This window comes from Sciurus carolinensis, chromosome 14, assembly GCF_902686445.1.
Source record: "Sciurus carolinensis chromosome 14, mSciCar1.2, whole genome shotgun sequence".
Classification (NCBI taxonomy): Eukaryota; Metazoa; Chordata; class Mammalia; order Rodentia; family Sciuridae; genus Sciurus; species Sciurus carolinensis.
Genome location: NC_062226.1, coordinates 37,941,449 through 37,953,020, shown reverse-complemented (window position 1 = coordinate 37,953,020; position 11,572 = coordinate 37,941,449). Strand labels below are relative to the sequence as shown.

General features: G+C 44.9%; 1 protein-coding gene across 1 annotated transcript; it reads right to left on the bottom strand.

Annotated features, from left to right (window-relative positions):
- Positions 1 to 4,925: 4,925 nt before the first annotated feature.
- Ccl19 (C-C motif chemokine ligand 19) lies at positions 4,926 to 6,931 on the bottom strand. The gene is made up of 4 exons (XM_047525384.1): positions 6,691 to 6,931; positions 5,588 to 5,720; positions 5,280 to 5,373; positions 4,926 to 5,186 (listed from the first exon to the last, which is right to left on the bottom strand). The coding sequence occupies exons 1-4, from the start codon at positions 6,749 to 6,751 to the stop codon at positions 5,166 to 5,168; spliced, it is 309 nt and encodes a 102-aa protein (XP_047381340.1). The 5' UTR covers positions 6,752 to 6,931; the 3' UTR covers positions 4,926 to 5,165.
- Between the last annotated feature and the right edge of the window lie 4,641 nt (positions 6,932 to 11,572).

The following is an 11,572-nucleotide window of genomic DNA, read 5'->3' as shown; positions in this document are numbered from 1 at the left end:
GGGCATCTCTGTGTCTGAGTTCAAGTATTAGAGTCCTATTTGGGGCTATTGGCTTCCCCTCTTGTTTTTTTTAATTTTTTAAAAAATTTTTTATTTCTCCAGCTATTCCTAGCAAGCCAAGTTTTCCTAGCAAGCCAGCTAGACACTCCAGCCCCCTCAACTCTCACTTCGAGTGCTACTGGTCAGGTAGGCATGGCCTGTAATCCCAGCTTTGCCACTTAACTGGTGTGGATCAGGCGGTCATTCTACCTCTCTGTGCTTTAATTTCCTTATACATAAAATGATAGTAATGGTCCCCAACTCATAATGTCATTTGGGAATAAAATGATACAGTGCAAATGAAGGATTCAACTTGGAAACTAGCACATGGTTAACCAAAGTAGTGGTTTTCTCTATTCCCCAAGGAACTTGTTCAGTCCTGACTGCGCTGTTGTCTCCATTTTTATTTAGGAGGTGGGTCAGCTCAAAGGTGTGGCCTATTTAGTAATAGTATTCTGGAGCCAAACTACCCAGTAAGAACCCCAGTTTTGACATTTTCCTAGCTGTCTAGCCTGGGCAATTACTTCACCTCTGTACCTTAGTTTTCTCACCTGCAACATAAGAATGGTAACAGTACTAACACTAGTTCCCAGTACTTAGGAAGCATTAGTGAGTTAGCTAGTACCACAGAGACATGTCCATCCATGTGGACAAAGTCTCAGGGGCCATCTAGGAAGTTCTCTGACCAGAAAAGAGCCTGCATATTGTTTTAGTGGAGCTTTTGGATCTGCTCCACTTTGAAGATCTGCTCCTTTCTGAGACTGTTATTTCCAAGATTTTCTGGCTGTTCCTGAATTTCCCGGAGGCTAGAAGAAGGGGTGACGCAGGGTGGGAGCTTGCCGAGAAGTTGAACATGAGATGATCAAAACATGATCAAAACCGTATGGAGCTGGCTCTGACCAAATACTCAGCCACGCACAGAGACGGCCCCAAGTGTCTTGAGAACTGGATGTGCTCCAGGCCTGTGTGGGCATGGTAGAAAGGGGCCATATTCAATTCCTTTTCGTGCTAATCAAATGTGTATTTGGGCTTATTCTGTGACAACTGCTGTGCAGAGCAGCATTGGCACTGAAAATGAACAAGCCTCAATCTTTTTCCCTGCAGCTATCTTAACAGTTAGGACAGTGAGCTTTTGGTCCAAAAAGGAGCTCCCTGAGTAGGGATGTCAGGTACTCTAGGTGAGATATAAGCTGCAGGGACCATAGACCTTTAGGGTAGGAGATTTTCAGCTAAAGGCCTTGAACTATAGTGTCATGTGCCCTAGAGTGGAAGGGGTCTATTTAGAGGCAGGCAACAAAGCCTCTCTATCTGCTTGGAGAGCTAGGAGTCCACAGTCCTGCCAGAGAGCTAGCGGCCTCATCATTGTCAGAGGTAGGCAGGTAAAACTTGTGATAAATGAAGACGTAACATTCATTAGTGAATGGCAGCGCAACAGGACACAGATGTTGATTAGATGGAGTCACAGTACTGAGAATGTTTAAGGAGGAGGGGTCAAGCCTCAGATTGCTGGATTTATGCACCTGGCAGGGAGAAAAGGGGATAAGACTCAGTGCCCAAGAGGGGTTGGTATGGTTGAGAGGTGGGAAATAGAGGGGTAGGGGGAGAAAGCTAGAATGTAATGTAATGACCAGAGAAGGGATGGGGAAGGGCTATATGCCTGCTCCTTGTGGGGTGTCCACCCTCCAAGACTTCCTTCAGATTCTTTATTTTAAAGGGTTCCAGGGTCAAGTGGAGACTGTTCAATCTAAGGCACTTCACTAGCTCCTAGATTATTTTCTCTCTTCCTGAGCCTCAGTGTTATGATTTGGACCCTGAAAAGCTTATGTTTTAAAAGCATGGTCTCCAACCCAGCAAGTTTAGAGGACAGACTTTTAGGCACTGATTAGGTCTTGAGGTCTGTAACCTCATCAGAAAATTAATCCATTTCATGAATTAATAATTTGAATGGACTGGGTGGTAACTGTAGGTAAGTGGGGCAGGACTGGAGGAAGTAGATCACTGGGGGTGTGCCCTTGGGCTGTATCTAGTCCCTGGTTCCTCTGTTGCCCTGCTTCCCAACTGCCATGAACTCAGCAGCTTTACTCCATCACACACTTCTGCCATGATGTTCTGCTTCATATTTAGGCCCAGAGCAATGGAGTTGACTAATAATGGACTGAAACCTCTGAAACTGTGAGCCCAGAATAAACTTTTGTTCCTGTAAATTGTTCTTGTCAGGTATTTTGGTCACAGTAATGAAAAGCTGGCTAACAAACTCAGTCTCCCCTTTGTTCCCAGAAAAAGGCCCCAGGTAACCCAAGAAGGGGGGAAATTTCTGGATATACCTGACTTTGGGGGAGCCTGGGTAAATGCTGGGGGTTTAGTTTGAAATCCAAAGATTCAGGAGACAAGTCTTTGTTTGGAACAACTTTCAAAAATTAAGATCCTGGGTCTGGGGTTGTGGCTCAGTGGTAGAGTGCTTGCGTAAGTGTGAGAGTCACTGGGTTCGATCCTCAGCAACACATTAAAAATAAATAAACAAAATAAAGGCATTTTGTCCATCTATAACTTAAAAAAAAAAAAAAAAATCAAGCTCCCTCCTGGGCATGGTAGTGCATGCCTGTAATCCTAGTAACTTGGGAGCCCAATGTAGGACGTTCACAAGTTTGAGGTCAGCCTGGGGGATTTAGGGAGACCCTCAGCAACTTAGTGAGACCCTGTCTCAAAATAAAAATGAAAACGGGGGAAAATAAAACTCAGTGGTGGATGGAGTGCCCCTGAGTTAATCTCCCTGTACTGCAAAAAAAAAAAAAAAAAAAAAAGTAAAAGAAAAAATAAATAAAAGAAAAAGAAAACCCTTCTTTGTCATCTGACAGATGGGAAAACTGAAACCCATGGTGGGTTGAAGGAACTTGCCTCATGTCATATAGTGACGGGGCAGAGATATTGGACCTCCCAGTGACAGTGCCATGGAGGTAGTGTCTAGGGACCTCTGTCCTGGTAGCACCTTCCTCAGAACGCCTACCCTTACTTCCCCCCTCTGTGTTCACCTGAGGATGCAGAAGGAGGGTTTGTGTCTGCTTTTGAGGTAGGCTGACTTCCTTTTGTTTCAGTGGCACTTGAGAAGGATTTGAGGCAATGCGTTGCCCTTACATATGTGTTTATTCTCTCCCTATGGGGTGCAGGGCACTCCATGGTTGGCTGGCTTGATGTAAGTGTATGGGTGGGTAGGTGTATGGATGCCGAGACAGCTGAAAGCATGGATGCATGGATGCATGAATGGATGAATAATTTCTCCCAGGCATCAGAGCCAAATTTTCCAGTCATAACAACTGTTCTTGAAAATGATTCCCATCTCTCCCAGCCCTTGTGACTTGGAGACCTCAGATACCTGAGGTTTTTAACACCTGCCATGGGAGCAGAGTTGATGAAGAAGCTGTCATACTTTCATCTCAGTGAGGAGGGCCTGGCACAACCCCCTTGCCATTGCTCCCCTTCCAAGGCCTGCCTAGACCTGGTTTTGTTTCTGGCTGAGTTGAATCTTGTATCATGATGACTTGTCTTTCCAGGAAAGATATTCAATGTGGTCTCCTAGCTGCCATTGGACCTCAGCACACAGACTTGCCATTCTTTTTTTTTTTTTGGCATGGGGTATCAAACTCAGAGGCACTGAGCCACATCCCCAGCCCTATTTTGTATTTTATTTAGAGACAAGGTTTCACTGAGTTGCTCAGGGCTTCACTTTTGCTGAGATGGGCTTTGAACTCATGATCCTCCTGCCTCAGCCTCCTGAGCCACTGGGATTATAGTTGTGTGCCACCACTCCAGGCTCAGACTTTTCATTCTTGACTGTACAGGTCTTTAAAGGCTATAGTCTGGAAATCAGCAAGCTTCTCTGAGGGACTTGTGAAGCCCAGAGTGTACTCCTCACAGACATTCCTATGGGATGTTATAAGAACCCCAGGGCTTTTTATTCTTCAGACCTAAGACTCTTTCCCTGAGACTCCCTGGCTCCTTGAGCTTCCCTGGTTGCTCCTTCTTTTAACATAGGGCCTCTTTCTCATCTCTGACCTATGACTCCCAGTTCTTTCATTCAGTGTCCCTAAGAGGGATGGCCCCAGGATTGCTCAGAATAGACTGGACCTTGCTTAGACTGACTGAGTTAGAGAGGAGGGCTGGTCTGGAGATCAGATTCTGTATGGACAGATGGGGCCTTCACCCATGGCTTCTGAGCCTTTCATCATATATTTATTTATTCTCTAAACCAATATTTATTGAGTAACTACCTTGTGCCAGGTGGTGCATTGGAAACCAAACTAGACTTGATCCTTGCCCAGGAGGATGGACAAATATAGCAAATATTGGTCAGTGTGATAGATGCTGTGGGGAAAGGTTGTGAGGGAGTGAAGTTACGAAACCCAGCCTGGAGACAGGAAAGGCTTCTTGGAGAAAGAAACATCCGGACCCTGATGGGAAGCCAGGGGACAGAGGAGAGAGAAGGATGTGCAAGAGGGAATAGGATGGGCTACAGACACTTTTTCTCAGGCATTAGAACTAAGTCCTCTGCCCTACTCCTTTCTTCCACTAACACCTAATCCCTGAGACACCTGGGGGCTTGAACACCTATCTTGAAGAGCAAAGATGGGCAGGCCCAAGCCACTTGACTTGTCCAGGGACTGACACAAGTTGAGTGTGGCTGAACTTGAGTGTGATAGGCATTGAAGAGACAGGAGATGGGGCCCTAATTATAGGGACTGATCCTGAGATCATCAGGGTGTTAGGTGGGGGTTGATGAAGAGATTGCTCAGGCCGTAAGGTGGAAAATAGATTCTGTCCCTCTCTTCCCTTCCTATTCTGTCCTTCTGGGTGAAGAGCAAACAGAAAACAAACAGACCAATCAGTGGGTGCTAAGTGGCTTTATTGGAAACATTGCAGTCTGGGCATAAAGAGGCTGTGATCTTACCACACTCACCCTCTCACTCACACACTCACACTCACAAAGACACTCAAGGCCCTGTCCTGGTTGGGTCAGGTCTGGTGCAGAGCAACTGGAAGCCTGGTCTTCCCTTCTGGTCTTTGGTTCCCCAGGCCAGGGAGAGTCCCATCCCTTCACTTAGACACTAGGCTTCCTCTGGTACTGTCATGGTCTAACTGCCGTGGCGCTTGCTCTGGGAGAGGAAGGAGAGACAGAGTCATGGGCTGGATGGAATCTTGAACAGGGGTTTGGAGGTTGGAGGTAGGGTTGGGGAGGACAAACTTGCCTTGGTAGAGGACTTTTTCAGTCTCCGGATGATGCGGTCCACCCAAGGCTGGTCTGGGGGTGCACAGAGCTGGTGGCCTCTCAGTGTGGTGAACCTGGAGTCAGAGATCAAAAAGAATGAGGGGGATCCCTGGAACCCAGATTCCTGGAAGGCTCTGGTGTGAAGGGCAAAGGCTGGACCATGTCTGGGAAACTTCCAGGGGTTTCCTTGAAGGAGTTGGGATTTGCCAGGAAAAGAGGGATAAGAAGGTGGGGGTATCACTAGAAGCCAATGGGAGAATGGGACTAGACACTCTCCCCACAACTCACACAACAGCAGGCACCCTGCAGCCATCCTTGAGGAGGAGGTAGCGAAAGGCTTTCACGATGTTCCCAGGGATGGGGCGCTGGGTCACAGACAGGCAGCAATCTTCTGCATCATTAGCACCACCCAGAGCTGGGGCTGGGACAGGGCAAGAAGGTTTGAGGACACAGGGATGGTGAGGAAGGGAGGCCACAGTCTGAAGTGGGATTAGAGTCAGCTGTGTGTGTGGCAGGGGGGACAGCTGGACCTTTTATGCAGGTCCAATAAGCACCAATATACACCAATATGGCCCCACTGATTGAAAACTATATTGTAATGCGTCTGAACTGTTTGGTAAAGAACCATTACCCTGAGCACCTCAAATGCCTTCTTGCTACCCTGATCGCCCCGATCTCTCTCTCAGGTCCTCTCAACTTCTCCACATTCCACAAATAAAAAGTTAATGCTAGCCGTCTCTTCCTCTGGAGATAGCCCACACTCTCCCTTGAATGTGTCTCTGTTTTCCTAAATAAACCCTTGTCTGTGTTTCTGGGGGGGAAAAGTTAATGCTAGTCAGAGTGCTGGGGCAGAGAACCTGGTGTTAAGGCTTTATAAATTACTAAATAGCTGGGCTATGGTGGCACAGACTCGTTGTCCCAGCTATTTTAGACCAGCCTGGGCAACATAGTGAGATCTTGTCTTAAAACAAAACAAAACAAAACAACAAAAAACAAAAAACAAGAAGGAGAAGGAGGAAGAGGAGGAGGAAGAAAGAAGAAGGAGAATATATATTACTAAATATTTTGACTATCAGCCCTGCCTCAGTGTCTCCAGTTCTCCCTACCTTAAGCAAATATATACGTTCCTTTTTTCTACCTGGGAAACTGAGGCAACAGGAAATAGACCCCGAAGAGAAAAGAAGCCATGAACCCCAGAATATGCCAAGAGCTGAACCGCATTGGAATTCAGGGGTACAGAGGTGTCCACACTCACAGACATACACATAGGTTGACCTAAGTATTCCCCTGAACTTGGAGTATCCCTCATGACCAAGAACAAACAATTTGAGACCTAGACATTGCCTGCACTGACCACCACTCCCCTCCCCCAGCCATCCCTTCAGCCTTACCTGGGGAGGTCCAGAGAACCAGTAGACTGAGGGCCAGTAGTGGGGCCACGCGGGGTGCCATGGAGGGTGAATTGAGTGAGGAAGTCTGAGCGTGTCTCTGGGTGTGTGCAAGGAGTCTGCGAGGCTGAGGCTCAGAGAGGCTTGCAGGAGAGTGGCAGGGAGCGCACAGGAGTCCTTGTGGGGTGTGAGCCTGTGTGAGGCTGAGGCTGCCTCCTATTTATGGCCCAGAGCTTTCACTTTCTCTGTCCGAAATTCCCCTCCATGTCCCATTCCGGGGATTCTTTTTTACCCCCCTCTTTCTGGCAAAACCAGACCCTGCCCTCCCTCCTTCCCCCTCAGCGGCTTCCCCTCTCTTCTGCTTAGCTTGGCTTCAACTCTGAGAACCCAAGCAGCCTACAGTCTGGCCAAGAAAAAGGGGGGCTACTTACTATTAGCTCTAGGGTAGTGTGCATTCTGATACCTTTGTGATAGGGGACAGATGCAAGTGATGAGAACACAAGATTAAAGGAATAATTCTATAAAATGGGTCCACTGTGCTGACTCCCCACATTCTTTTCCAACAAGCAACTTATCTGAAGCCCTGCTGACTGAAGTGACCAGGACATGTCACATTTGTCAGCAAACCATCTGTTATCTGCAGGAGAAATGCAGGTCCAAAATCATGTCGATAAGAGGAACACAATTTACCCTGAAGGGGGAGACTTTTGGGGCCCTTTTCACAGACCAGACCCCAGGATTCAAGGAGATAAGGATAATTGCTCCTAACCATAAAATCTATCAGAATTTATGGTTAAGAATTCTATTAGAACTGGTCAGTATGGGCCAAAGTGACTTAGAGCTATGGCAGTGGGGACTTGAAAATTCAATGTCATTCTGCTGTCGGTAGAGAGTCAGGAGGTGGACTTGGGTGGGTTCTCTCAACACTTCTCTGGGACCCCCAATAAAACTGGAGCACAGGAGACGCATGCTGTCCCTCCCCTTTCTGAGAGGACCTACTCTCTCTCCAGAGTGTCCCCTTTCCCCTTTCCTATCCCTTCTAATAAACTCATGCCTGTTTCTCTGTGCGACATGTCTGAAATCTTTCTGACTTGATCACAAGAATTGGAATTTGAAGGAGGGGAGTCTTCATGCTGCCTCAGTTTCCCAGAAGGCCCCAGCCATGTAACAATGTACTATAGACAACATCCTTAGGTGGTATTGTCACTGGGTGAACTATAGTCTGAATTGTAGACCAGGACCCAGTGGCAAATCAGGAATTGCTTTTCAAAAAGAAAAATAATTGTTAGCAGAAGAGCTTTGGCCTTATTCCATCGTCCAAGTGTCTTTGCTATAATTCTCCTATTTGAGGTTCCTATAGTATCTTTCTGTGCCACAAACAACTTTAAGTTCGTTGGATTTAAGTGTCGTTAGGCGCAAGCAGCAAAACAATTTCCCTGGAACCTGTAAAGTCCTTCTTACTCTGGATCTCATCAAAACTGTGAGCTTTATGCAAAATATCAAGTAAATATTTTGAAGTAGTACATCTAACTTTCTTCTAAAATCCAGACTGCCCTTTAACTTTGTGCCTCTTTCTTCATGTGTAAAAATGTTCCAGGTCACTATTTCTTCCATTCACCTCTATTCCTAAGTAGCCTAGGAATTTCACAACACTTTTAGAAACACTGACTAGGAGGAAGAATAGAATAGAATAGAATAGAATAGAATAGAATAGAATAGAATAGAATAGAATAGAATAGAATAGAATTCGCCTGAGAGAGAGATCCAGGTCCTCCCACCTTCCACTCAATCAAGGGGATTCAGGTCTGGGGAATTGACTTAAGAAACAGGATAAAAGATGTTAATCTCCAATATCACTTGAATCACTTTTCTACCCATCAGGTCTAGAATTTTTTCATTTTTATGTGTCAATTAGCAGATCAGTAAGCTCTTTCTTTACTCAGGATCCCATGATCAATTTGCTATCACCACATATCCCATGGGCAAACATGTTGATTACCAATCATATCTATAGTTTATATAGTAATTTTATTCATCTTAACACTCATGGTTAGATTCTGTGTTAATCGACTTTTCATTGCTGTGACCAAAATACCTGACACAACTTAAAAGAAGAAAAGATTTATTTTGTTTCATGGTTTCAGAGCTTTTAGTCCGTGGTTGGCCAGTTCTATTCCTTTGGGCCTGAGATGAGGCAGAACACCATGGTGGAAAGGTGTAGCACAGAAAATCTCAGCTCATGGCATCCAGGAAGCAGAAAGAAAGGAAGGGTCCAGGGACAAAATATTCCAGGGCATGTCTCCAGTAACCTATTTCTGAATAGACCCTATCTTCTACACTTTCCTAATAATCTATTCAAATTATAATCCATCAAATGGATTAATCCACTGATGAAGTTAGAGTTCTCATGATTCAATAGTAAGTGGATAAATATATGAGGATTGTGGGAACTCAAATTTAAGAGAATAATTCTATAAAACGAGTCCACTGTACTGACTCCCCGTATGGTGCTTTCTTTGCCAAAAAGCAATCTGCCTGCAACCCCACCTGACCTGAGGGGATAGGAAATGTCACATTCCTCAGCAAACTGAGGCAAGGGGAAAAGGTCTGGCAGTCAGTGTAGGTAATGAATGACGGGGGTTGAGAAGATGAGGGCTGGGTATCAAAGAAAAGACAGTGGGTTGCTAACAGTTAACCTCCAGGATCACACTTCCCAGCACAAGGCCTTGCTAATGATTCTGACCCCCCTTCCTGCCCTCAGGCATGTACACAGAGAAGAAAGAGAAGTGTGTGTTGGGGGGTTCTGGGGTCTATAAAAGAGCAAGACACACCCACTCCCATGGATACCCAGCTCTGAACCCCTTTCTCTTTGGAGAAATCTGCTACTTCTGTCCCTTTCTTAAATAAAACTTGTTTTCTACACATACCTCAGTATTTCTTGAGTGTTTAATCTTCAACACCAGGGAATAAGGACCCAATCCTGGTCTCCAAGACTGGTATCACAAATCATTTCCCACCTCTAAATATTGCTGCATTGGGGACCAAGCTTTCAACACATTGGGGGTCATTCCAAATTTGAATATTATATTAACTGACCACCTGGGAGTGTGCTTAATATTTTGTTAGGCTGGTTATTGAAAGCCTGGATTCAACAGTGGTTTATGATCAACATCAGATTGAAATGTTAGAACCTTATTGACCAATGTATTATAGAAATTCTGGATGAACACACCAATCAGTAAATTTGTCCTCACTGGTCCCCAGACTTCTCCCAACAAGTTAGCAAGTTCCTACAATTCCTTCAGCATATATGGTCTTGTATTGGGCATATCTTATAGTTTCCTGTCTAGGCAATATTAGGATCAAACCTTCGTATGGATCTGGAAACTATGAGGAGTGACCTGGTGAGTCCTGAGGAAAAAATTCACTCCCATTTCCAAGGAGTTATTAAAACATTTTCTAGTGGAAGGGAATGCTGGATTCTTCACAGTTTTCAGAGGAAGTGGTAATGATATTCTGCCATCAAGGAAGTTTCAGGGGAGGAGGTTGGAGGTCCAAAATTCTCCACTTTGTTCATCTCTGCCCTTATATCTCCATTCCAAGTCTCAGAGTCCTGCTCCTTCCCAACAGTGCCTCTATTTCAGCATAAGGAATATGGTGGGCCTGTATGTTTATCATGTGTTGCAACTCTACAACTCATACAATTGAGTCTTGGGTTTGATTCTCAGCCAAGTCTGCCACATAAAATAAATAATTCTTAAGGCTTTCATAGAAGCTATCTGGATCTCTATTCTTGCCTTTAGTTAGAAGTTCATGATCTTAACGTTATCTTTTTTGTTTGTTTGTTTGTTTTTTGGTTTTTTTTGCGGTGCTGGGGATATCTTTTTTTTTTTTTTATTTTGAATGTAATTTTGCTAACACAATTAGAAACAGCAAACCCTCCAAAATATATGCAATCACCATTTGCCGTCATCATTTGTGGCCATAGCCATTAGCTGACTCATACACTTCTAAGTCTTGCCTTATAGTGTTCCATCCTATGTCTCTCTGGTGATATTCTAAGTGATTTTGAATCTTCTGCATCCTCCAGATTGTGTATGTCCTCTTTCCCATGCAAGGAGATTATGCATGCACTCATCACATATCTGAGCAATCCAGTCCTAGGATTCCATTTTGGGAATCTGTTTCCTAGGATCACTTCTGGTAGCATTTTCTCTATCAGTGAGGATCCTGGCAGGAAATAAAGGCACACTGTAAGGGTGTGGGAAAAATCAAACACTTGTCTTACTCTGATTACTCAATACTTGGGGTTCTCCCCTACCCAGCAATTCTTTGGCAAGTGATTCTCCAGCAGACATCAGCTGGGTGTCCTCTAATTCAATTCAGTTCTGATACCATCTACCTTGAGATTTCATCAGATCTCACAGGTTGAAGTTTCAGTTCCACAAGACTGTCACTTCAGTTGCCAGTCACAAGAACAGGTTGCAGCCCATGCTTCTGACCAACAAGTTATGTATAGGGTTCCCCATGATCCCCTTTTTGGGTTTAACTTGCTAAAGTACTTCACAGAACTCAGGGAAACACATCTACTGTTTATTATAAAAGATATTATACAAAGGATACAGATGAACAGCTAAATGAAAGAGAGGCACAGGGCCAGGTATGGGAGAAGGAACATGGCTTCCATTCCTTTTCTGGCCTCCTCCAGGCTTGTTCAACTTTTCAGAAGACTCCTGAACTCAATGCTCTTGGGGGTTTTATGAAACTTTAGTATGTAAGCATAATTGGTTTCATCATTAGCTATTGGTTTATTAACTCAATCTTGGAAGGGGGCCTCTTTCCCAGGCAGTGTAGGGGGTGGGGCTGAAAGTTCCAACCTTTTTAC